This window comes from Sceloporus undulatus, chromosome 3 (genome assembly GCF_019175285.1).
Source record: "Sceloporus undulatus isolate JIND9_A2432 ecotype Alabama chromosome 3, SceUnd_v1.1, whole genome shotgun sequence".
In the NCBI taxonomy this organism is placed as follows: Eukaryota; Metazoa; Chordata; class Lepidosauria; order Squamata; family Phrynosomatidae; genus Sceloporus; species Sceloporus undulatus.
The window spans coordinates 227,533,127-227,560,026 of record NC_056524.1 but is presented as its reverse complement, the minus strand read 5'-3'; the positions used below and the strand labels follow the sequence as shown (position 1 = coordinate 227,560,026).

The 26,900-nt window shown below is 39.5% G+C and overlaps 1 protein-coding gene across 1 annotated transcript in view; it reads right to left on the bottom strand.

Moving 5' to 3' along the window:
- CLSTN2 (calsyntenin 2) overlaps positions 1–26,900 on the bottom strand; it is a 492,893-nt gene that overhangs the window by 263,000 nt on the left and 202,993 nt on the right. Inside the window, exon 2 of the mRNA XM_042456041.1 lies at positions 17,465–17,587. Coding sequence (XP_042311975.1) covers positions 17,465–17,587 — 123 coding nt within the window. The remainder of the gene's footprint in view (positions 1–17,464; positions 17,588–26,900) is intronic.

Sequence of the window (26,900 nt, the reverse complement as noted above, 5' to 3'; positions counted from 1 at the left end):
AAAATGTTAAATTTATTTGGTATAAGTTAATGAAATTTATCTTAAAATGATATTACAGTCTGCCCTTCCTTTACATGGGGGATCTGTTCCGCCCCCCCGACGTAAAGGGAATTCCACCTATGCTCAAGCCCCATTTAAATGAATGGGTATTGTGCATGAAGTGGGACGGAGGCGCATGTGCACCATGGGCACACATCCCATTATTCCTTATGGGACACACCACCCCTTCTCCAGCGCAGCTTTCAGCGTATGCTGAAAGCCACATAAAGCACACCTGCATATGATGTGGCCACACTGTATATGTATGACATATATAACATAAATTATTGAAGCAGGCACCGAATAACACCTATCCTAAAATCTCTTCACTGGCTGCCTATTAGTTTCCGGGCACAGTACAAGGTGTTGTTTATAACCTTTAAAGCCCTACATGGCTTGGGCCCAACCTATTTGAGGGATCGCCTACTCTCACATAATCCACCCCGCACCCTCAGGTCCTCTGGGAGGAATCTATTGCAGCCTTTAAAAACCAGACTAACTGCTACCTCCCAGAGGGCTTTCTCTGAAATTGCCTGCCAGATGAGATCCGTCAAATTGCCATCTTGGGCCCATTTCACACGGGCAAAAGTACGTGCTTGGCACGTACTAGGGTTATGAAAGGACGCCTTAACCCTAGTACGTGCTGAGCACATACAAAATGGCGGTGCCCTTTCTACCTGGGCACCGCCATCTTGACAGTGTGGACACTTAGCGTCCATGCATCACGGCTCACTTATGACACCAAAAGAAGTCGCTTTTTGGGGCTTCTTTTTTGGCCATAGGGAAGCCTCGCCGTTTAGAGGCTGAGGCTTCCCTGCGCGGAAACGGAGGTGCCGGCAGACCGCACTTTTTGGGTGGTCTGTAAAGCGCCTCAGACAGCTTTAAAAAAGTTGTCAAGATGGATCTCTTCCGGCAAGCCTTTCCTGAATAAACGTGCCCGGCTACAGAATGACTGTCCTCCACATCATGTATTAGCCCATCGCTCTGTCCTCGTTGTATTTTTTATTGTGTTTTTAATAGATATTTTAATTGTAACATGTTTAATCCTGTTTTAAGGGGGCGAATTTGGAACATAATTTTGTAAATGTGGATTTTAATGTGTTGTGAGCCGCTTTGATTGTCTCATCACAGAAAAGCGGGATACAAATAAAAGTTTTATTTATTATTTATTTGGTTAGGTTATTGCAACAAAACAAACTCTGCAAACAACGTTTATCATTATTTTGGAATATATTTTTGTGGATTAGAGCCCATATGAGATGCACGGATCTAATTACAAAAGGCATTCTTGCATATCAGGAGAGAGAGAGAGAAATAGTGGGTCCACCACATTTTTGGGCTATCCATCAGCAGAATGGTGCTCCTGCAGATCATACTGCCCCATATTAGTCAATGGTGGCACGTGCATGCAGCTGTGCTGGCAAAGATGTGCATACATCTCCTTACATTGACTAATATTGGCTTGAGCTCCCATGTATGTGGGGGAAGAGGTGGGATGGATGAACTGTATAACATATTTATGACAACAGATTTGAAGGCTCAGGGAAGAAAATATTAGGTGTTAAACCATTTTCTCAAAGCTTCTTGACTCTACCCCACTTTCAGGCTCAGATTATCATGGCTCTGAATGCCCATTGTTAGGGAAGAGCAGTAGATGTCGGCTCTTGTTCTCATGTTCTTAATGTCTGTGAGCCGCCTTGGGTCCCTCCAGGGAGAAAAGCAGCATATAAATGAAATAAATAAATGTGGACCTCCCAGAGGATATAGGCATGGTGATTTTATAGGCCTTTGATCTTACTTTATGTTCTTAATTTGGAAGGTGTTATTTAACTATCATGATGAATACCCATTGAAATATCTGCTGCCATGGATATATATAATTTAATTTTTAAATTATAAAATATAAAGGTATTCAACATAACCTGTGCAACAGTTTTCCTCAGTCAATTATGGGAGGGGAAATTATAAAATATAAAGATATTCAACATAACCTGTGCAACAGTTTTCCTCAGTCAAGCCCTGCTTCAATTGCCAATCAGTTTAATGATTGGTACCCTCTATTGCTGAGATAGCAAAACGTCTCTCAGATGCTTTCACCATGGGCCAGTTATGCTTTCATGCATCAAATAGGCCCATTTGTTAAATTCACAAAAAACAAACTACTAAGTTAACGTATACACACATAAACCAATGGTGATATAACAGGGATCTTATTTTCATTGAATACCTAGTGATTGCTTAAAAAAATATGTATTACATCACTGCCTCATAATCTCCAAAAAGAAAATGGTGATGCATATCATTTTATCTCATCACTATGAGAGTGCTTTCCAACCAAGAGACATTTTTTATAAATTAATTTCATTTATTCCATAGAAGAAGAAATGCATCACAGATAATTAATGTATACAGGAAGCCAAAGCAAAATTTAAAGCATTCAAACAAACAAAAATCACTCAAAATATTTTCTAAGTAGAGATTTGTAATATTCTATAGTACTTATAAATGTGCAGACCTACGATAATTCATGCAGTTTGAAGTGGGTCAATTGAAGACAATTGATTATTCATTCCATCACTTACCCTCTTCTCTCTTTCTTCAGTTCCTGTTTCACAGGGAATTACGTCACCCTCCAGACATCAGACATTATTGAACTGCAATTTTAATTTTAATTTACTTTTTATTTGATTTGTTCTTGATTTATTTCCTTGCTTTTTTATGCATTCTGCTATGTGTGTTCACCCAGTCCTACTACTGGAATGGAGCTTGTTATATCTATAAAACTGGACTTGTAAAGGCCAGAAATCATGCTGCCACCTGCATTATGCTTGGTAAAGATTCGTTTTCTCAACACTATGTGTTGGATTACAATGGCCTGGGCATTACGCAGATATTGCTGAACTGCAAATACCAGCATTTACCATGACTGGTTATTCTGGCTGGGTCTGATGTGAGTTTCAGATGAAAAGCATGTGGATGGTTGCACAGACTCCCCTCCCATCCGCTATTCCAGGTCACACCGATCCACATTTTATGCAGAAAATCACCCTCACCAGCAACATTTTACATTAAAAAATGATGTGTATTGCAAATAGCACATGGGGGGGGGGGTTCAGCTGCTAGTTAGAAACAATTTTCACACAAAACCACACACACAGTCAGGTGCATATTGTATATGAAAGTCCTGTGACTGCTTACTTTTCCAACATAAGGTGCTTAAATATGTGACAAACACCACAGGTATCTTATCTCCCACACCCTCCAACTCTTCCAATTCATACAATACCAATTAATCCTCTGTCATTCCAATTTTAACTACTTTTCAGCTGCTTCTACCACTAATCCACCCTACTTGTCCTCAGCTTCCAGCTTCCAAGCATCCATGGCTTGGATACACACTCACTCACTCACTCACTCACTCACTAACTATTATAAATTCCAAAAAGCAAACCTTGATTTTGCCATCTTATATAAGGGACACTATTTTACTATGACATTGTATTTAACTTAATTTGAGCATCCATAGATTTTATTATCCTCAGGAGCTCCTGGAATCAAACCCCAGCAAATACCAAAGGCCCACTGTACTTCAACTGATGTAAACCAAGTGCAAAGTGCAAAAGGAGTTGGGATTCAATTAACTGAGTAGCAGGTGGGAGGAAAGGAAGGGTGGAATCTTGCCTTTCCCAGGAGGCTGAGGCAAAAGCAAACTGTTGCAGTCTCTCCTAGCTTGTCTGTTCTTCTTCATTAATAACATGTACCATCTAGATCACACTCTAATGTTGGTTGGCTACGTTTCTGGTTTTCATCTTATTCTAACCTCTATGAATATTGTTTTTAGCCAGGAACAAAATAAACACACTTAACAGGAAAAGTAAATAGTTTTGTGCCATAATACTCTGAATTCAAGAACAACTGATGTTGCCCTCTTTTCACCAAGGAGGGCTTTGCTGTAAGCATGGGAGCGGGGGGGGGGGGCAATCAGAAATATACAGTGCAGTGTTAATGCCTCTATTCCTTATGTTCTTTATCTGCTCAGGAAGTTGGGAGGCTTTGAAATAAATGTTTGGATGAGTTGGTTCTACAAATAACAAGATTCAGATTGATACTCAGTTCCACTTCAATGAGAGTCACTTTTTAGACATTAGGAAAGACAAAACAAAACTGTATACTTCTCTCTATTAAAAACAAAACAAAAATAACACAAATCTTACAATCAAAATTATTATTTAAGGTTTGACAGTTCACATCCTAATTTTTGAGAAATAATCTATCATATAGTCAATTACTGAGAATTAAAAGAAACTGTACAAGGGGGGGGGGGAGACTTTTTTTATATGAATTAAAGCCATTCAGCTGCCAACTACAGGAAAGAGGCTATCCAGAGTCTGTCTTTAACAGACTCTGGATAGCCTTTTATAAGTGTATTTGGGTTAAAAGGCCTATTTCAGCCTACATGTGGCACCATACAGTCAAGAATCAAACTGACAAAAACCAACAGATCCCCCTTCTGTTTCAAAAGATGCAGATATATAGAAGATAGAGATTTTAAAACTTATACTGATTTTGAGCTACAGCTCAGTTGTCTAAAATAAATGATGGATTAAAATAAACACAAAAGTATTAATGTGATAGCCATTACACCATAGTTATTTACCTTTCTTCTAAAAATTCATTCAGATTAATTATGACATTTCTGATATAAATTATCTTCATTGCTGTGATGATGTTTTTAAAAGTTACCATTTCTGTTCCAAGGTTTCTTTTTCAAAGAAGAATTGGGTCTTTTATCTCCTTGTATCTGGGGCAACAGGAATATTATTTGTCTAATTAAAAGTGTAACAATTTTAGAAGAATTCTGCTATTAGAGCATCTATGCAGTTTCCTAAACTGGTTTGTCTATTTGGAAGTGCAGGGGTGGAGAGAAGCAGCCCATAAAGTTTTTCACCTGTTTAGAATAAAGCCTTTTCTAGTGAATAAAGTTTTACTGTGGGTATCAATAGGCATTATACTAAATATATGACCAATAAATGAGTTTGCCTTCACTTAGAAATGTGATCCCACCACTAGACTGTCCATGGTTCATATGTGGGCATATGCAACATGTAGTTTTTGATTAGGTAGTCTAGACATATCACATAGCATTAACTTCAACAATGGCAAGTAATACACCTACACACACCATGAATGCAATCTAGTAAATTAAAAATCTGTTTTAAGACCTTATCACATGAACTTTAAAACCAGCTCAAGCCTCCAGGTTGCAGCTGGGATGTGGGACAGAGGCAGGGATTATCGCATGCTAAATCACCACCTAATCACCGGCCACTATCATCCTGAGTCCAAGCTGGATCTCAGACGCTCTCCGCCAGCACCTTTTCAAAGTCGGAAGCTTTCCGGCTTCAAAACGTGCTGGCAGAGCATAGTTGGGACTCTGGCTGATGGCAGCTAGCAATTAGGTGGCGATTTAGCATGTGATAATCCCTGCTTCCATCCCATGTCCTGGCTGCAGCCTGGGAGGCTTGAGACGGTTTTAAAGTTTATGCAATGAGTACTTTTCATGTGCAAAATGTTATGCTTAAAATATCTTATATGCATGTTGCTCTTTAGTGGTTAACACAAAATCTGTCATTTACATAACTTCAAAGTATTAATCCATTAAAAAAGCATCACTATTCAAATATTCACTCTCATTGAATTTGCTGTGTGTACTACTGTAACCCTATAAAAATATACTGGATATTGAAGCACAACACTTGAATAAGGGAGCAGTATCAAGTGAATAAGGGAGCTAGCATGACATGATGGTTTGAGTGTTTGACTATGACTCAGTAGACTGGGGTCCAAATTCCCTCTCATTCACGGAGACCCACTAGATGATCTTAGGAAATTAGGAAACAGGCCTCTGCCTGCCAAGAAGAAGAGCCCTCCCCCCCGACCTCCATCTTGAGGGGAGAGAAGCAGGCAAGAAACAACAGGCCTCTGCCTGCCAAGAAGAAGAGCCCTCCCCCGACCACCATCTTGAGGGGAGAGAAGCAGAGGGTTTTTTTTTGTTTGTTTGTTACTTGCTTTGTTGTATATGCATATGTATGCTGTAAACCGCTTTGATCATAGGAAAAGCGGTATACAAATAAAACATATTATTATTATTATTATTAGGAAATCCACTGGATGCCTCTCTCAGGCTGCATCTACACTACAAAATTAATGCAGTTTGACCCTGCTTTAACTGTCATGGCTCAATACTATGGAATTCTGGGATTTGTAGTTTTGTGAGCCATTTAGCCTCTTCTGTCAGAAAGTGCTGGTGTCACAACAAACAAAAAATCTCAGGATTCCATAGAATGGTGCTGTGGCAGCCAAAGCAGTGTCAAACTGTGTTATTTCTGCATTGCAGATGCAGCCTTAGTCTCAGAAAACCATGCAACAGTTTCATCTTAGGGTCACTATAAATCAGAAATAACTTGAAGGCACACAAGAAAACTGGAAAAATCTGGAAAAATCTTAAATGTGTTCAAAATATGAAAGCAAGATGTATATTTGTGTGCTATATGTGAACTCTCAGAATTGGTTTAAACTAAGGGAAAAAATGCTGAGCCATAAATCTCCTGTCAAAAGTAAAAGTTGATAAAAAAATATCTTCAAGTAATATTTGGCATATTTGTTGCTGTTTTTAAAGCTAACACCATTTATATCCAACAACAGGTTTAAACACTTTCCTTGAAACAAACCACAATAATGGTACATAAAAAAGTAATTAGTTTATATATGTTGTCAAGGTTCACCAGGGACATCTGGCCTTTGATTACTCTCATGTGATTACAGTCAGGAAAGAATAGCTACACAGCTATAATAAAATCTGGCTCGGAACTCCTGCCAAAATGTTCTTTCAACTCACACTTGTCACGAAGAGTTATCTAAAATAGCCCATTTGCTCTGAGCTGCTCTTACTGTACTTCTCAATGAACTTCAATGAGAATAGACATTTTAAAGACCTTCAGTTAAGTGTCGGCTGCCAGATAAAAGAGAAACAACTGGCCTTAGAAACCAATATTTGATACTGTGAAGTTGAAGGCTGTCATGATTGGCATCCATAGATTTTGTGGGTTTTTCTGGCTATGAGGTCATGTTCTAGAAGAATTTATTCCTGACATTTCACCAGCAGCTGTGGCTGGCATCTTCTCTGCTGGCGAAACACATACACACACAAAAATAATATTTGATATTATTTATGGGAAGCCTCTCCATAGTGTTTTCTTCCAGTTTTTCCAGAATAAAATGTCTTGTTTTCCTTGAACAATCTTAAAGACTTGCCAATTTGTATTATTTTTAATTGCTTCCTCCAACCTGGATTGCCAAATCTGTTAATCAAACCAATATGCCCTTCACTGCTTTTTTGTTTTACTGCACATGGGTGGCAATGTTACCAAGGTATATCTATATGTATGGTTTGAAAAGCCTAATAGCAAAGTGAACACAAAAACATGATCTGTTGGACTCCCAGTTGATCATGGGGGCAGTTCTGAAACAAGAGTTTGATCAAAATCACACCATAAACATAGTAGAGGTAAGACATTGTTTTTGTTGGACTGTAAAGTCTTGCAGTGGGATCAGTTTTAACAGACACAGATGCCAGAACATATGAACTGTTTGTGGCAAACAGACAGAACTAAAAGGAAGTCATGCAATGTTTCTCTAGTACATTCCTGAGGTTGCCAACATATCATCACACTTCACACCTGGACAAAAGGCAGAAACCTGGAGGAAGTGTGTGCCTTAGTTACCCTCCATGATTGAGGCCAGAGATTTAAAAACAAGCATGGCCCAATGGGCCAGACTTAGGCATATGATGGGGGGGGGGGACAGACCTTGGGTATTTTAGCTGAGTATCCCAGCCTGCCTCTTTTCTTTGAAAGCAGCCCACCCTCCTGCTCAAAATGCAGTGTGAACCTAGTTGGCTGCTTCGAGGCTGGGTAGGAATTTTCTCCCCTTTTCCTGGGTTTTTTCGCCTATCTCATACTGTGTGTAGGGTAATTGGCTTTTGGTGACTCTTAAATAGATTTCACTGGTCTATATGGGGATAAAGAACTATTTCGTGCACATTACTGGCACTTCATTGTGGAGAAAGGTTAGGCTATGGAACAGCTTAGACAGGTCAAGGAACCTTGGGGTTTTGAAAGAACCTGCCTTTGGAGTGAACATGCTCAATCTTACAAACTCAAGGGAGTTTGGGGGAGAGCACTTTATGTTTACCTCCCTAGGACTGGCTGAGGATACAATTCGAATCATCAGTGTTGGCGCCCAAAGGAAAAGCTCAAGAGGCAGTCTGAGATTGACACCTAGCTTCAGTTGGACCTGCACCAGGCTCTTAACTTTAATCAATTTCTCTCAAGCATGTTTAAGCTTAAGTATTGAAGTTCAAGAGTTAGCGTTAAATAGATTATAGGTCAAATAAATGACCCTTTACATGTCTAGTCTCTTTATTTCTTGGTTGCAGCTGCCCACACTCTCCCTAAAATGATGTGGTGGTTGCCAAGGGAATGTAGCTATGCCATGCCATATCATGCCCTTACTTTATTTGATGGATTGTCACAGGGCCAAGTAGGTACTTTGTACTTCACACACCTCTGATGAGGGTATTTTTACCTATTCTTTACTCAACTAGTTGGCATGAAGAAGCTTTGTTGTAGATGAATGTCAAGAGTTCACAATAATTCAGCAACATTTTTGACAGTCATTGATTTGGTGAATGTGTGTTTCTTTTTAAGTTAATACAGGGCCCAAACAGACAGGCCAAAATAAAGCTGCTTTGGGTCTCTTTGGAGGTATGGTGTTTAAATGATGCTTTCATCCTAAGAGGCTGGAAGCTACTCCAAAGCCACGCTCCAGTCCTAAGGACTGGAGCACATCTTTGATGCATCTTCTGGTGTGCCATTTAAACAGCATGGGTGTGTCATTTAAACAGCATACATTTAAACAGATTATATATTATCTTTGATTCTATACCTTCCTTAAGCCTAAGAAACGGATTTCGTTATTCAGGGAGTTCATTAGTAAATATTGTTGATTTCTAAAAAGAATCTTTAAGAGTAGAAAAATATGACAGATTTAAACAAAAGTTTAAAAGGTTGATGAAGGACTAATTACTGTAAGAAGGCCACCTTGCACAGAAATAGAATGTCAGGCCAACCATGCAGGGACTCCATGGGGATTAATATATCTTAAAGCTAGTTGTTCAGGCCTTCCAATTCTTTCATTTCTCCACTGTCATATATATATTTAAAACCACTATAAATAACTACAGTATATTATCTAAAGAATGCACTGCTCTAACAATAGGTAGGATTCTGCCCTAATCAGCTGAAAATAAGCTAGGTCTTTGGGGACAATTTCATCTCCCCCCCCACACACACACATTGTTTTTTTTTGTTGTTGTTGTTGTTTTGAAAAAGCCAGAAAAACCAGGTAAATTATTTTTGAGAACATCTGAATTGGGGGAACAACCCAAAGAAACAGTTTAGTGAACAAAGAAAAGAGGTAATTACTACAGTTCATGGAAATCAATGAAATTATCACCCTAAGCACAAATCCAGGCTCAATTTTACTGCACTTAATGTGATGATTATTTTTCCCTGCATAGAAAGGATGTTATAATTCTCTAATTATATTGTGCCATATGATTCTCCACAGTCTGTGTCCTTGAAAAGGACACAAAGCTCACAAGGCACAAAGATAGCTCCATTATCTCTGAGATCTTAATGCAGCTGATTCAAGATCTTAAGGCTTTAAAACCATCTAAATGTTTCACCTCCCTACAATGAATGTGCAGGTTCATTAGAAATCCCCAAAGCACCTGGCTTATATTAACTGGAGAAGGCTTTAATTTAACCCACTTTAGCAGTGTTACTAGCATTGGCAGCAATCCCACAATTTTATCTCATGAAGGAAGCCAATTAACAGCTATTGCAACTGTGTCTTTTTAAGAGTCCTTTGTAGCTGTGGGCAGACAGCTACTTTGCTGGAATTCTAAGAAATCTATAAAAATGTTTCTAGTTGTGTATTTATTTATTTTTGACCACTGCAGTTATTTAGACTGTTAGAGCTTCATTTGATAGTGGTTTATACGCTGACAAGTTCATGAGCAGTAGGTATTGTGGAATCTTAGTTTTTTTTTAAAAAAACACCCCTGATAATTATCTGTCACTCTTCCTTACCATAAAAAACAACAACAACAGACCACCCAACAAAACTATATCAGACATTCCCCTATTTGTGCTTCAGCTGGTCAGCTGAATGTTAACACCTACATGTTCCATACAACCCAATTCCCTCTTCTGTTTATAAATGAGATAACAAGAACAAAAATCTCACTTTGGTGGAACACATTTTGCTGTTTTCTTCATTGTGTACCCATTCATATTACATTTTATAACAATTACATGCACAGCTTTTCACTTATATAAATGTCAGGAGGTTTTTGCAGCTATTATAAAGAAGGAACAGAAACAATAAACTGATGATAAACTATCCAGTTATTGCAGCAACTCTTTTGAAGGACAGTTGACAACATATCAAGAACTTTTACATCTTATTGACAAAAGCAGATGTTGCATGTATGCTTTTTTAATGAATATATAGTGAGAATGTATATTTTTAAATGAACAGTTTTTAAAAGCAAATATCTAAATATTTACAACTAAAATAGTATATAGTATAAAATGATACATTGTGTAGGGAAAATGGAAAGAGAAAGAAGATATATTCTCTTCCTGTTGCATAAAACTAGAGTTTAGGGTCTTCTAAGTAATTAATTGAAGAGACAAAGAAAACAGTTTTACTTCAGTGTATGTGTGTGCGTGCGCGCTGTGTGTGTTATGTGCCTTCAAGTCACCAGTCAGTTTATGGTAATTCCATAAGGGATTTTTAGGTAAATACACAGAGGTGGTTTTGTCTGTTCCTTCCTCTGCACTAAAGCATCTAGTATCCATACAAGTACTAGCCAGAGCTGACCCTGCTTAGCTTCCATGATAAAACAAGGTCTGGTACCTTTAAAGTATTTCCCAGCTTGCAATCTAATGCAATGTGCCCACGTCATATGCAGGCGCACCTTATGCAGCTTTCAGCAGATGCTGGATGCTGCACCGGAAGAAGTAATGGGGCGCGTGCCCTGTGGCATGCCATGGGCACAAGCCCCATTACTTCTAAAGGGACTCAAGCATACACGTTTTCCCCTTACACAGGGGGAAGGGTCCAGAACGGATCCCCCATGTAAGGGAAGGGCCCACTGTATATCTATTTGGATTTTTCATCAGTTCAAATTCCAGGAGACCTAGAAACAGTGGTACACGCTCTGGTAACCTCTTGATTGGACTTCTGCAATGCGCTCTATGTGGGGCTACCCTTGTGCCAAGTTTGGAAGCTTCAATTAGTCCAAAACATGGCAGCCAGACTGGTCACTGGCAAATCCAAATTCAACCATATAACACCTGTGATGTAAGGTACCTTTAAGACACACCCCTTAGTGATATCAGCTGCAGTATATATATACTATTAAGAGGGTTGGAGGGGGAATTGGTTGTTCTGTCTTTCTCATCTCACTCTCCTGGGACTGGATGTGCTCAGTAGCTCATGGATGAATAAACATATCACTTTTACATGAAGATTGGACTTTGTTTGGATTCTTACAAGATTGGATTCCAACAGCAGACACCACAATACCTATTTTAAAAACCCTTCACTGGCTGCTAATCAGCTTCTGGGCACACTACAAGGTGGTGGTAATAACCTTTAAAGCCCTACAGCCAAAGAAAACCAGGCTTGCTGTAGTTACCCAGAGGACCTTTTCATTGACCGCTATTAAACTTTGGAATAACCTGCCAGAGGAGATCCATCACATTAAAACTCTTGATGCCTTCAAGAAGACTGTTAAGGTGGATCTCTTCCAGTGAGCATTCTCAAATTGATAAACAGGCTCCCCCATTGTCACATAACTGTGGTCACTTCATTTTCCCCACAATTGCCTCATTTTAATGAGTGTTAATTTTAGATTAATTTTAGTAATTTTGATTGTGTTTTATGATGTTTCATAGTTTTTAATTGGGGATTAAGGATTATGTTAACTATGGAGTTTATTACACACCCTCAGTTCCGCTATGCTCCTGTTGCCTCAATGTCACCAATCTGTGCTGAGAGCCTCCTGGTAGGATCGTGCCTGGCACTATTAAGGTGGAATGCTTCTGTTTTCGCCATGGAAGTGTTTGCATAATTGTTAGGAAAATTGTTAGGGCCCTTTATTAATGATTTGATCCATTACTAAAAAAGGACACTTTTCCTAACAATTATGTAAATGCTTCCATGACGAAAACGGAAGCACCAGGAGCGATCCCACCATGAGGTTCTCATTGCAGTTTGGTGACGTTGGGGTGACAGGAGTGTAGCGGAACTGAAGGTGTGTGATAAACTCCTTTGTTGTTGTGATTTTATGATTGTTACCTGCCTCAATCCTTCAGGGAGAGGCAGGCTATAAATAAATTATATTATTATTATTATTATTATTACATCTAAAGCCAGATGTCTCATCTATTTTACAAGCCCTCTTCTGCTTACATCCTTATCCTTTTTCTCATACTAACCTATAAAGCCCCAAACAGCTTAGGATCACATACATGGAGGAGTACCTCTTTCCACACCAGTTTGCCCCATTCTTAAGATTCTCTGTTATTGCCCTTGGTACAAGTTCCTTCCTTATCAGATGGGCATACAGCTGATAAGGAAGGAACTTGGAGTAAGGACATTGTGGACTTCATCACAAAAGGCTAAAAAGCCAAGGAACTTGGAGTAAAGGTATGATGGACTTTACCACATGATGCTAAAAAGCAGAATTTTAACATGATAAGAGTGTCTTTGAGTGGTACTTATCACACAACATTATGTCCATCCTGCTGCTGCCTTGCATTCCATTTATTACTGTTGCAAACCTTTTCATTGATAACAAAATCTGTCAATAGATTCTGCTGCTATTCCATTACTGCATTTTGCTGCTATTCCATTACATGCTGCAGTTTTCCTTTACAGTGATAGTGGCCACCAACCAATTCCCAGAGCTGGATGCTGTGTGAACATGCACACAGCAGCCGACTTCAGGAAGTAGTTGATAGCCATGACCATTTCTACAGGGCTGCTGTGTGCAAGTACATGCAGCAACTATGTGGTTCATGAGGTGGGAATGGGAGTGATTTTATCTGCTAACTGCCTCCTGCAGATGGCTGCTGTATGCAAATTCACATAGCAGCCAGATTGAGAGGCAGTTGGCAGCCACAATCCCTCTTTCCCACCTTTCCTTCTGGAAGGTGGCATTTGGCAGTGTGGAAAACAGATCATTTGATTATGGTTCACCATAGCACTATCATGGTAGGAAGTGTAATAAATAATGATGCCAAACCTATATGCTTCTATTCTTAAACTAGTGTGATTGTGGTGGGATAGCAGGCTGGTGTGAGAAAATTCATAGAGTTCCTTCCATGATAGCAAACTGGTTTTGGAATGTCCTCCCTCAGCAGATGTATCTGGTGCCTTCCTTGTAAGCCTTTAGATGCCAGGTTACCCATGATTTTAAAATTTGTATAATGCTTCTGCATTATTACAGTGGGGTTTTAATACTTATAATTATGATATTAATGTTACTGTTTTATTGTGCAATGTTTTGAAGTCTGAGTTTGATTATCCTTGTTATGTATTGGCTTTAGTGTAGGATGATCCTAAGAATGAGACCTTAAAAAGATACTGTTTAGCAGACCTGCTCAGATCTTGGAAACTCTGGGTTGTGGCTTCCATTATTGAGTCAATCCATATGTAATGCAATGTTCCTCTTAGTTCTATGGTGTGAATACCCCAAAGTATGTTAGCTTGAGGTTTACTTATTTTGACGTCTAGTGAGATTTCAGGTTTGATTTTTTTTTTCTTGGGCCCCTTTATTTGTCTATTTGGCTGTCTGTGGTAGGATATAAATCCTGGGCTATTTCATCTTCACATGTGAAAATGAATAATTACATATACATATTGTGTGTGTGTGTGTGTGTGAGAGAGAGAGAGAGAGAGAGAGAGAGAGAAATTGTACTGTATATATAAGTGTTAGAATTTTTAGCTCTTCACCTTTTTGAAGTGCATCCATTCGTTTTTGGATCTTTTATTTCTGAAATTATCTATAAGCTTCACAAATGTGTGAATTCTCACACATCTCTTTTCACAACAAGTTTCAAGACTTGAGAAAATGCCACTTTTCTTGAGACTGCTGAATTAAAAAAACAAAACAAAAAGCTTTCCCATTCTAGCTAGGGCTGCATCTGCACTGAAGCTCTAATTCAGTTTGACACTACTTTAACTGCTATGGCTCTATGCTATGAAATTCTAGGATTTGTAGTTTTGTGAGCCATTTAACCTTTTCTGTCAGAGAGCACTGGTGCCCCAACAAACTACAAATCCCAGAAATCCATAGCATTGAGCCATGGCAGTTAAAGCAGAATCAAACTGAATCATTGCGGCAGTATGGATGGCCTTTAGGTTGAATTTTGCCCCTCACCTCAGATTCAGTATGGGTCCTTCCAAATGAATCTGGCCCAATGCCTCCAGAACCTCAAATGAAAAATCATGACAAAGCAATGCAGATAACACATTGTTTATACAATTTCTTCTGCAAACAAGGTAAAAGCTCTACAGTGGTAAGGCCAGCTGAAAGTGAGCAAAATTCCTCCCCAGTCCTATTAGCCAGTGGTCAGTATACATCTACAACAACTGCAAGCAGAGAAGGTGGGGGTGTGAAAGCCAGAGGTCCTCTCTCTCTTCAAAGTCAGTAACAGCAACATTCATTGCCATTGGGGGGGGGGGCAGACACTTTCAAAAATCCCCAGGTATGAACCTCCCTTCTTCAGAGGCCCGACTGGTGCCAAGGTTGGTATTATGGCATCAAGTGAAAGCATGATTGTTTACTAAAGCTTTGGGGGTTTATTTGTTTTGTAAGAAGCCTTGCATGTACATGTTTTTGAATTGTTTAAACTGTTTTAATTTGTATTTTTAACATGTTGACTTGATTAACATGTTTATAAGCTTCATTTTTCTTATGTATAGTAGCTTAAAATTCTGCAGTTCGTTTTACTGGATGCCACTCTGAGATCTCTGGATATGAAAATATTTAAAACAAGATAGTAGGTAGGTAGGTAGGAACTCTTCCTCCTGTTCTACCCACACAAGTTCTTGCACAAATGTTGTCAATTGGACCCATGCCCCCTTCTATCAACATGTGTGGCTACATATCCTTTTCAGCCAACAGTCATACTAAATAGAGACAAGGTAAATGCCACTCCCCTCTGTTTGCATGTCATTCAAGATGCCAGCATGGCACCTAGCTAATACATGCCCATGTCTGTTAAAGCTATGGGGCATACTTCCAGAACAGGTACATTCTGTAGTCACATAAAAAGTGGTTGTGACAAAAATCAATTTTAAAAAATCAATATGCTTCATTTATTTATATCAGAAAAATACTTATAATTTTTACTCTAATACTATATTATGATATCCAGCATAGAATCAATAGAGGAGATGGTGAAATTCAGAACACAATTGAGCTTAAGTGGCCTCATCAATTAACTGGAGGTGGGGAGAGAGAACAATAAAGTGAAGTTAGAATTTAATCATTATAAAGCACCGCAATAAGTCAATGGAAAGAAATTCAAATAGGAATAGAAACATTACAAGAAAATAAGAGTGGGGACAATGGGAGTTAAAAACTAACAATATCTTCTATACAACCCCCCATGTGTTTATCAGACCATCACCATTCTTATGAATCACCAACTCTCAGACAAATAATGATAGATAGATAGATAGATAGATAGATAGATAGATAGATAGATAGATATGTGCAAAACAGCAACACACAACAGCAACAACAATTTGAACACAAGGACACTGCATTAAGTAATTTCTACTATCATATTTTCTCTCTAAAATAAACTGTTCCTATAGTAGATGCATTTACATTTATTTAGAATTAATTATGTTTTTTTAAAACAATATTCAATAAAATAAGCAAATAGGATGGAATCCAACTTGGCCCTTGTGAAGCATAATGTTGTCTGCAACAGCAGTTCCATGCCCTCCCCCGAAGGTAACTTCCAAGCCATGGATTATACTGCCATTGCCATTTTGTAGCCATGTGTGGTGGCTGCTCCTGATATCTCCATCACAGATCTCCAGTGAGTACTACAAACACAGTAGGTAATGGTACCATTTATATGATAAAATTATTGTCAGACAAAATTTGTGAATTACAAGGGAACTAACCATGCCATCCCTACTGTGATAAAGCTTCTACTGAGCTATATAGCACATAGATCTATTATATACAACACACCACAGGGGAGAAAAATGAATAAGCACTATGGCCAGAATCCAAAAGGACTGGGTCTGCTATCTAAACTTCCAGTTGAAAAGAAGGAAGATCAATCTTTTCCCTTGCTGTACTCCCACACACCCCAAAAATCTGCCCCAGTGGGCTTGGAAAGCCTCTAGTGCCAATTGGTAACATTCTTAAAGAGGAAGTAAGTTTCACCGAAGCGGGAATCAAGCGTTGGCATGACATTAGTTTGGAATCTATAATACATCAATTGTAGTAAACAGTGCTATTAGAAGATTATTTTGAAAAGATACCCTAATAATTGAAAGTTAAAAGCAACATAGATCCCCAAGCTAAACTGCACACAATCCCATCTTCAATGCTAATTTAAAAATTGTACAATAAATACAATTTTTGAACTGTTTTTCTAATGTCTTTTAACGCAAAAAGAAAGAAAGCAAAAAAGGTAATTGAAATCAAGAAGCAGTAATTTTCTGTTGAAGTTGTTTATAATGTGACTCACTGGATGAGAACACTGACTAAAATAGTAAAAAAAAAAAAAACTCCTGCTGACAGATGTCTATTATACACAGTCTTACCAGAAATCAATGAAAATTTCCTCTCCAGATTCAGCCAATTAAAACAAATTGTAATCACTATTAACCATCATGTAAATGACAGTAAAACATTCCTTAGGTAGTTTGCAAACTGTCTGCCAACAAATGAAACTATAGGCAATCATAACTGACAGTGTACAGAAAGCAAATTCTCAATTTGCATTAGTTTCACAAACCAATAAATAAATAAACACCCTGAATAGCATTAATTGAAGACAATTTTCTTGTCAATAATAAATGTGCAGGTAGTCTAAAATATGCCTTATTGCAAAGTCTATGGAGCAAGGTTGCAAATTAGATGATTTTGCAAATGCTACACCGAAGTATAGAACTTGAGTGATGTGTTATCATGATATTTACACAGGTATACAAATAAAAAAAACCTTACAGATGTTTAGAAAATATGATTTCTTACCAGCATATGGAACAGGGGCATCTTTATCCAAAGCAACCAGTGGAGGATCCAGAATTACAGTGTCATTGTTTTCCGTAATAACTCCATGATAAGATGTTTCAATCCATGGCTTATGTTTGTTCACTACAAAGAATGTAAAGGGATTTCATTAGCATTTCCCCCCCAATTTGTTCATGATGGTTTCTTTTAAATTAGAAGAGATATTTATGCAATTATTTTCTTTCGGACCAAAGGTTAGCTATAAAAAGAACTGCAATTACATTTTGGAATACTACTACCAATAATATTACATTTATTCTTACATCTGTCTTCCAGGTCCCTTTAAAGGCTAAACTGGGGGAGGAATATCTCCAAAATCCAAAGACAAAACGGTGAAATATTGATTATTTATTTAAGGAAACATTTTCTTCTCGGTAACACATGCACTATTCAGAAGTGGATTAACCATTTAAAATTCTTTAAAACAGTTATAAATAAATTTAAAACATAATTACCAGTAAAAGATAAAAATATAGCATACCACTTCACACTGCTGTTATTGTGCACCTAGTCATTTTTACTTACAGAAACCCTAAGCTATCATGGGGTTTTTCTTGGCAAGTTTCTTCAGAGGGAATTTGTCATTGCCATCCTCTAGGCTGAGAGAGTGTGACTTTCCCAAGTCAACCCAGTTGGGTTTTATGCTTGAGCACAGAATCAAACCCAGGTCTCCAAAGTTGTAGTCAAACATTCAAATCACTACACCATGCTGGTTCTACACTCACACTACGGCTCCATAAATAAAATTCAAACTCTTGCATGAATGAAAAAACTTCACCTGCTGGCAGAAACTGAGGAGGAAACAGCCATGGGAAGGTAATTGCACAGCCTGGGAACTGGCCTTGAGAAGCTCTCCCTCCTCTCCAAACCCATAAGTTTAAAGTGTTCAAAAGATATACAGTACTGTGTTAGTCTGTAGAATCAGTATATAGAGAGATTTTTTGTAGCAGCACCTTTGAGACTAACTGAATAAAGTAATTGGGAGCATGACTTTAGTAGGCTTCAGTCTGCTTCCTCAGAAGCATATAACTGACTTGCTACTTCATTTCATAACAAAAAGATTTTGAATTTGAATTGTATTCTCACCAATACCAATAACATATAATGTCTGTCCCTGGTCTCCACTCCACTATAATGCATTTACATGTGAAAGTGGTGGACTGAAGATCTTAAAACTTGAGCAGTTTTAATATAAGAGATATTGTCTTTCAGATAGTTGTATCCAAGCGTGTAGGAAGGTCTTTAAAAGTCAAAAACAGATTTTGGATTCTACCTTAGAATGTAACAGCTGTAACCAGCTCCAGTCCACAACATGTCCACAACATTTTGTTACCTGTTGATGCTTCTAAACAGCCCCAGGTACAGTGTATTACAGTAGTCTAAATGGGATTCAGCAAATCCAATAGCCAGATCTATGACTTCTCAGGAATGAGTGCAGCTAGCATACAAGTTTTAAACTCTGTAAATGCACTCCTGGTGTCAGCTAAAATTCTGGGATCCAGGCCCAATTTCAAGTCCAGGTGTAAACCCTAGCTGTGAACCTAAGATTTCAGGGTTTATTAAATCCCTATTCACTGATTGCTTTCTGACTAATCGGAGCACTTTCGTCTTTTCTAAGGGGCTGGACAGACAGCCCAACAGGCGTGGCACTGTGCCACCCTTGGAAGTGCTGGATTGGGGAGGTGGCAACTGGACATGTGCCCCCAACCCACTTGAAAAGGATTGTGAAACGCAGCTTCCCATTCCCAGCACTACAGGGGCGCCATAAGGGGTGCAACATGGCCTTATGATGCCCCTCATGTGCAGTGCCTTTTGGATGCTGTGGATGAGCAATGTCATAATGGTGTGCACCATCTGGTTGGTGTTGCAAGAAGGGCTTGGAACAGGTAAAACACTCAACCCTCTGGCAACCCTAGTTCGGAGCCCAGGCAAGAACAAATGCCAGTCTGTACAGGCTTTAATTACCAGTAAGTTTTCATTTATTTCACCTTCATACAGTTCATTAGTGACTGCAGACACATATTAAATAACGAAACTGTTTCCTTGGAATGGATGGAAAGAAAAGTTAAGAGTTGTGTGTCATCAGTATAGTGGTTACAATTTAGACAATTTGGCAATTTGATGAGTACAGTGCAGATCAAGGGAAGGACATTGCTTAGGTTTCCTGATACCTTGAAGCATCCCAGACAAAGGATATGCCTCATCCAACTTGGTCCTTACAGTTGTCCAGTTAGAGAGCTTCTGAAAGGAGTTTTGTGCTCGTTAGAACATGGGGAACGTTTTCCCCCATGCGATACCTTCATTGTAACAAAACAAAGTGTTTTAATTGTACAGAAGCAGTCTCATAAAAGTCAGAATTGCTAGGCTAGGATCACATTTGGATATAAAACTTAATTCAGCACTAAAAATGCTCTTCAACAGTTGTTTGTCATTGTATATATTACACAGCATATTTAAGTTGAACAGGGTGTTTCTTCCATTTTATTTGTTTTAAGGATTGGAACTGTGTAGTATGTAGAACTATTGTAAAACCATCTACAAATGAAAATTACAATTCCTTTACATATAGAAAAAGGTAAAAGGGGCATTATAAATAAAGGTTGTTGTTTGTTGTTGTTACTCAGTCTCCAACATACAGAATAATATATCATCATATGAAATAGTAATCCACAAGCAAATGAATTTTATTTCTGGGCTCCTTCCATGAAGAGGGCAACATCTTCAGGAAGATTTTTCTGTCTCTGTGGACAACATTTCCATTCAACCAGTCCAGCAAGCCGCAGTCTTGGCTTTATCTTTGACTCTTCTCTTGTCGTGTATCCCTCAGATCCGGACACAGCCAAGGCTTGTAGATTCTTTTTGTACAATATTGCCAAAATCCAGACCATACTCTCTCGCCTCTACTGCAAGATCCTGGTCCATGCCCTAAGTGATCTCACGACTTATTACTGTAATGTCCTCCTGGGTTGGGCTTTCCTCTTTTCTCACCTCTGTCCTTTAATCTCTGTCCACATTCAGCTGCATGCATTATCACTTTCCACTTCCACCCACCGCTCTTACCACATCTCTCCTGTGTTGGCATCCCTTCACTGGCTCCTTCTCCCTTTCCGCATTCAGTATAAGCCCTGCTGTCGACATTCAAAGCCCTCCATGGACTGCCCCTCTTACTTATCAGACCTCTTCTTTCTCCTCACCTCCCACCAGGACCCCTTCTGGTAGTCAAGGGTTCCTGTCCCAGCCCAGGATTTCCTCTGCCCACAGACGGATTCGCCCCTTTTCACTTGCTGCCCATCACTCCTGAACTTCTTCCTCAAAGCAAAGCCATCACTTTTTAACCAGCTTTTCAAAACGGAGTTGAAAACCATCCTTTCCGAGAAGCCTTCCAGGCATGATAATTTCGCTTACTATGATGTTCTGTTGTTGACTGTTTATCACCATTTCCTGATTGCTATGTGTATATGTTATTATCTACTTGTGAGTATGTATTTTTCCCTGGATTAATGATTAACCTTCCATTTGAATCCAAGCCCTCACTCCTTCAGTCCATCTGCCTTGGTCCAGGCATCAGAAGGTAGAGAGGAACTGCTGGACCTCTTACCCTTTCCCGTCACCACTCCTTCTCCTTCTGTGTCATGTCTTTTTATAGATTGTAAGCCTGAGGGCAGGAACCGTCTAACTAAAAAGATATTGCATGTTACAGCGCTGTGTAAATTTACAACGCTTATAAATAAAGGTTAATAATAATAATAAATAATAATAAATATAATAATAATAATCCATTAGGTGCATGAATTTTAGTACTGTAAAGTTCCACAAATTACAGTAATTTAAATGCTCCGTTCTAATAGTTTTGTCTTACATACATTAACATAATATACAGTTCCTATGTATTTTTTTAAAGCTAAAAAAAAACACCATCCATTCATTCCAAAAGAGAAAGCATTTTGGGAAGATTTTCTATAGTTTCTCACCTTTTAAAATGTTTCCACTGGAAAAAACTGAATGTCTTCCCATGGGGGGGGGGGATACATTTATTCCTGAAATTTGCAACCTTCCCTTTCACATCTTTAATATTCACCCATGAGATGTCACTTTAGAAAACCAAAGTGACAGACCCATTCACAGTAATCTTAGAGCGAACTCACAGCAATACTTGCAGAGTTGATACATCATGATAGCCATGTGGTTTCCTGGATAATATTTCTGTATTTTTAATATGCTGTTTAATACAATTTTCTTTTATGTTCTTTCCATCGTTCAAAACAGCTATTTCAAAAGTTATTTTCTTCCCCACAACTCTGAGCAAACTTCAAACTAAACTGTCATACACCTTAAATGGTTTTAGTCTTTATTCAGAACTGTGTGACCTTTCGTCTCAGAACTGCACTCTGAAAATGGTTTCTTAGCATACCCACTATTCTTCAATAAAATTCGTTTCCTCTCAGTTTCTGGATATCTATATGACATGTAAGCCCTATTTGCATGGGAATTAGGGTTTGTGCAGTTAGTATGAAAAATACAGTTTTTTCTACTTCCGAATATTATCTGAAATTTCTTTCTGTGCAGTACTAGATGATGAACTAAAGCAGTAATATTTGGTTCAAAGTCTTGGTGATACAAACCTTTTCATGTATATCCATCTGTAATTGACAAAATAAATTCTTGAATATTAGTGAGACAAAATGTGCTCCCTAATTGACTATATTAAAAAGTGTTGGTGAAAACTAATGCCTTAAGGGTAAAGGCTAATGCTATTTGGAATGTCACTACTTTCCCTTCTATGCTGTACGGTCTTTCCTGGAGACAAGAAGTATCAGCCATGATACATTGGACACAAGGTCTTTGATGAAATCGGGTTTCTATTCTTAAATTATCTCTAACCTGTGGCATTTTATGGCATGGTGTCCCACAAGGTTCTATTATTTTTCCTCTTATTCTTCAGTATCTATACAAAACAACAGAGAGAGGTCATCTGGGAGGAGTGTCAAGCTGTAAGTTTCGTTGCTTTCTATTTAGTTTGGCGTGGTCCCCAGGTGCTGTTTCAATGCCTGGAGGCAGTAATGGGTGAGATGAGGGCCAATCAACTGCATCTGCACTACAGAATTAGTGCATGAAAATGAGGGTTTTGTGCAGTTGAGTTAATCACTCTTTAACTAAGAACTTTTATTGCACAGGTCCTGGAATGGGTCTGTCAGTGTTCTAAAAGGGATGTGATGAGAAATGCGACGCAGCATAGAACGCTGTTTACCCGACACAGGAGAAGCTGTCACCCGCGCTACCCAGTCATTCCCATCACATTCCAGATGTCCTCCCAGAGGGGGCGATTTTCAGGAACAACTTGTAGAAGTGTCCTGAAAATCACCTCCTGGGAACACATTCGAACGGCGATTAGAACGTGAGTAGCAGCGGCAGAAGCATTCTCCCGTGTAGTAACAGTGTTCTATGCCACCATCCAGTTCTCAACATATCCATTCTCCCATTTTCATCAGGTCCAGGGCCGTGGCGATAAAGTTCTCAGACTCTGGGATTTGTCATTTTCTGATACAGGGCGCTTCCCTCGGTTACGAAATTAATTCGTTCCGCCCCCTTTCGGAACCCCGAAAAGCCTGCGCAACCGAAAACCCATAGGCGGCTAATGGAGAAAAGACCGCGATTTTTCGTGTGAATGCCCCGCCGAAAGCACCAAAAAATTGTGCGTAAAACCCGAAAAAACCTTCGTACCCGAACAATTATTCCTATGGGATTTTTTCGTATCCTGTAAATTTTCGTAACGTGGGTAAGTTCGTATCCAGGGGGGGTACCCACTGGATATGTAGCCTTCTTTTTTCAGAGAGCTCTGATGCACAACAAACTACAAATACCATGATTCCTTAGCAAGGGAGCAATAATGGTTAAAGCAGGTTAAAACCGTTTATTTCTGTTAAGGCGATGCCTAAATTCCATCTATTCTTGGACAGAGAGGGCTTAGTCATCATGTATGAAATCAAACATGCTTCAATAACTTGTAACATATTTTATATGGGACTGTACTTGAAAAAATTCTGGAAATTATGAATGATTAAGGCTGCCAGAGATAGCTAGCTGCCAGGAGCACATAACAATAATCCCTAAAAAACGGATAGACTGTTGCTTATCTATGTATGGGTTGAATTTAGGAGGCGCAAGAATTTTGAAAAAGAGTTCGTCCGGTACCAGCTTGCCTGTGTTCTTCTGGTGGGGGAGGAACGTATTTTACATTCCACCATGTTCGTCCCATATCATACATGCAATAATTATTAGAAAGTCCCTAATTTATGAAATCAACTTGTCAAATGGAGTAAGAACGAAAAAGGGAACCGGAAGGAGCAAATTTTAGGGGGAAGAGGGAGGGGGGGGGAGAAAGGGGAAGGGCACGGGCTCAGCTGGGAGACACGACGACGGGGATCAAAGTACAAAACACCAAGACGTGGAGGATACGAATAGCGAAATAGAGAAATGTGAATATTTGTACAAAAAATGCTGTAGAACGTGCTAAGGTCAATGCTGCTCTCATCGTGCCAAACATTGTACTCATATAAATCTTATCACTCAACATCATTAGCCCTAAGATTAGATCTTATTAGACTGCTCCACAATCCAATCATACGGCGACACTAAAGGTGCGACAAGGAGAAATAGACCGCTAAGGAGATAAGCGCCACGGCACGGCATTGCCGTCAAAGATCGACTTTGCATGATTATTGAATCTTATATCTAAGATGGCACCGGACAAACGACTAACTATTGACCACACTGAAGAGGTGGGGGGGGGGGCACACACGACAAAACATAACTGCTAATGGGAATGCTAATGCATAAATGATTATGTTGCACATATTTGCTTCTGTCAATTTTTATATATTACACTAGACTGTAAGTGTTTTGTAATTAGTCACAACTTGCAGAAAATAATCTGCAATGTTGATCAGAGTTTCATAGTGTGGAATCTGCATGCAGAAATAATCTGGTTTTGATACACTTTGAATAGCCATGTTTCAAATGCTATGGAATTCTGGGGATTCTCTTGCTCTGGTTGACACTTAAATATCTCAATGTATATTCTTCATACACACTGAGCCATGGCACTAAATAGTGTCAAATCGGAATTGTTTAGGCATCAATCCAAAGCGCCAATCAGCCTTCCTGAAAAGAAGAGCCCTCTCGCTTCATCAACATAATCACAGGGAGAGAAAGTGCAAACCCCTGCTGGTCCAGCAAATTCTCCACAGAAGAAAGAAAAGAAAGCTCTCTGCTGCCTGAAAAGACTTTGAACTTTTGCAAATCATGGACTTTTCCACAGGAAATTAAGTGCAATAAGACTTTTCTGCTCCCTTCAAGTCCACCTCCTGTTACAATTGACTCTTCTCAGCAGGCCTGAGTTGGCAATAGCCTTAAAGCTGTTTTTAACACCTAGAAAAGTGAGGCCAGCTACAGCTTTTCTTCTTTCTCTCGTTTGCATTGGAGATTATTCGATATCATTCTTCAGAATGTTCTGCATCATAAAATGATGGGAACGTTCCTGGAAATATTATATACGTATTGAGTAAACGGAACGTATATTGGAAAACGCATTTTTAACCTACCACAGGCAATTCCTCTTTTTCTTTGAAACCGTTCCCTAGAACATTTTCCATTGTTCTCTATTATTCCTTCGTCTCCTGATTGGCTGATTAGAATGACAGGCAGGGTAGGCAGGCGAGCGACTGCAGTGAGGAAGGGTGTGTGTGTTGAGGGGGGAAAGAAGATAGGGAGGGGAAGGAAGGAAAAAAAGGAGAGAAAGTTTGGGACAAGGGAGAGAAGAGGAAAGGAGAGAAAGAGAGAGAAAGAAAGAGAGGGAAAGAGAGTGGACCAGTTAAGAAGAGCAAGGGGGAAGAGGTCTGGCTCTTTGCTTGTGGAATTTGGGAGTTTGTTTGCTTGCTTTTGTGTGGTGCTCCAAATAAGGAGCTATTTTGTGGGTTCCCTCTTGAGGGAATGAGAGCTCCAACGGAGTCCCTTCAAGCGAGGAAAGCAAGTTCTAGTGAGGGGACTGGGCAAGGGCAGAGCCCCAGAGCAATTTGCAGCTCTTTAAAAAAAAAATAAAAAAAATAAAAAACCGGTTTAGAAAAGAAGAGTCTCTATGCTGTCAATCCCAATTCCCATTTTTTGGCAGCTTGTCAACCTTTTGTCCTCATGTGTGTGTGATGCATGTAAATGTGTGCTTCAGGTTGTTGAGCTTTCCCTCCCCATTTAACTCTGTCTGGGTCTTTGCTATGGAATTCTGGAGTTGTTTGCTTGCTTTTGTGTGGTGATCCAAACAGAGGAGCTTTTGTGGGTTCCTCCTGGAGGAAGGAGGAGAAGGTCCTGGGATCCCTGCACTCCTGAATGACAGCAACAGGAGCCCACCTGGAAATGACAAAAACCAGAGGCCCCCACAGAAAGCAGCCAGACACTCTCTTATCCCTCTTGCCTCTCTATTTGCCTTGGTCCCATTGTTCTCTCTTATCTTTATCTCTATTTCCCTCCTTCCTTCTTCTTTCCCTTGTCCCCAACTTTCCTCCCTTTTTTCCTTCCCTCCATCCTTCTTTCCCTTCCTCACCTCACACAACACACATACACACACACACATTCCTCATTGCAGTCGCTTGCTCGACTGCCTTCCTCCCTGCTTGTCATTCTTTCATCCAATCAGAGACAGAAGAATGAGAGAACGGATTTGAGAACGTATAAGAATAATGCACAATGACCTCTGTTTGGAACTTTTTTTCAATCATGTTTACAGCTCGCTGGAACACATCTAATCTGTACCCTCCCTGAAAACACATGTGGAAACACATTTTGGAACCCGATGGGACCTAATGGGAACACATACGTGCGGTATACTCAAATGTGTTCTTGTTCCATTGGTTCTCAGAACGTTCTGAGAACGCAGTGCGGTATTCTCATTGTCTCACTCACCTCACCTTCTCCTGTTTGAATCAGTTGGAGCAGTGAAGCCTATCCTTCACATGGCTCCCCACAGTTTTCTCCTAACCTGAATCGCATTCGCCGCTCCCTGTCGCCTTGATTCCATGCCTCGTGTGCCCGCTGGAACTGTCACGACTGCTGCCCCGAAGCAGCAAGCAAATTCATCATACCTGTCGCTTTTCATCTTCAAACCTGTATCTCTCCTCGCTCTCACTGAAACCTGGCCCCAGCCCATGATACTGCCTACCTCCCACTGCCCTTTCTTTTTGGTGGTCTCTCCTTCACCCACTCCAGCCCCCGGGGTCGAGGAGGAGGGGTTGGTATCATGCCGATCTAACTCCTGCCAGTTGTCAAGTTCTACCTCCCTCCCCCCCCCCCCCCCAGGCCTATCATTTCTCTGCCTGTTGAGTTTCAATCCTATTTAGACGCTTTTTTT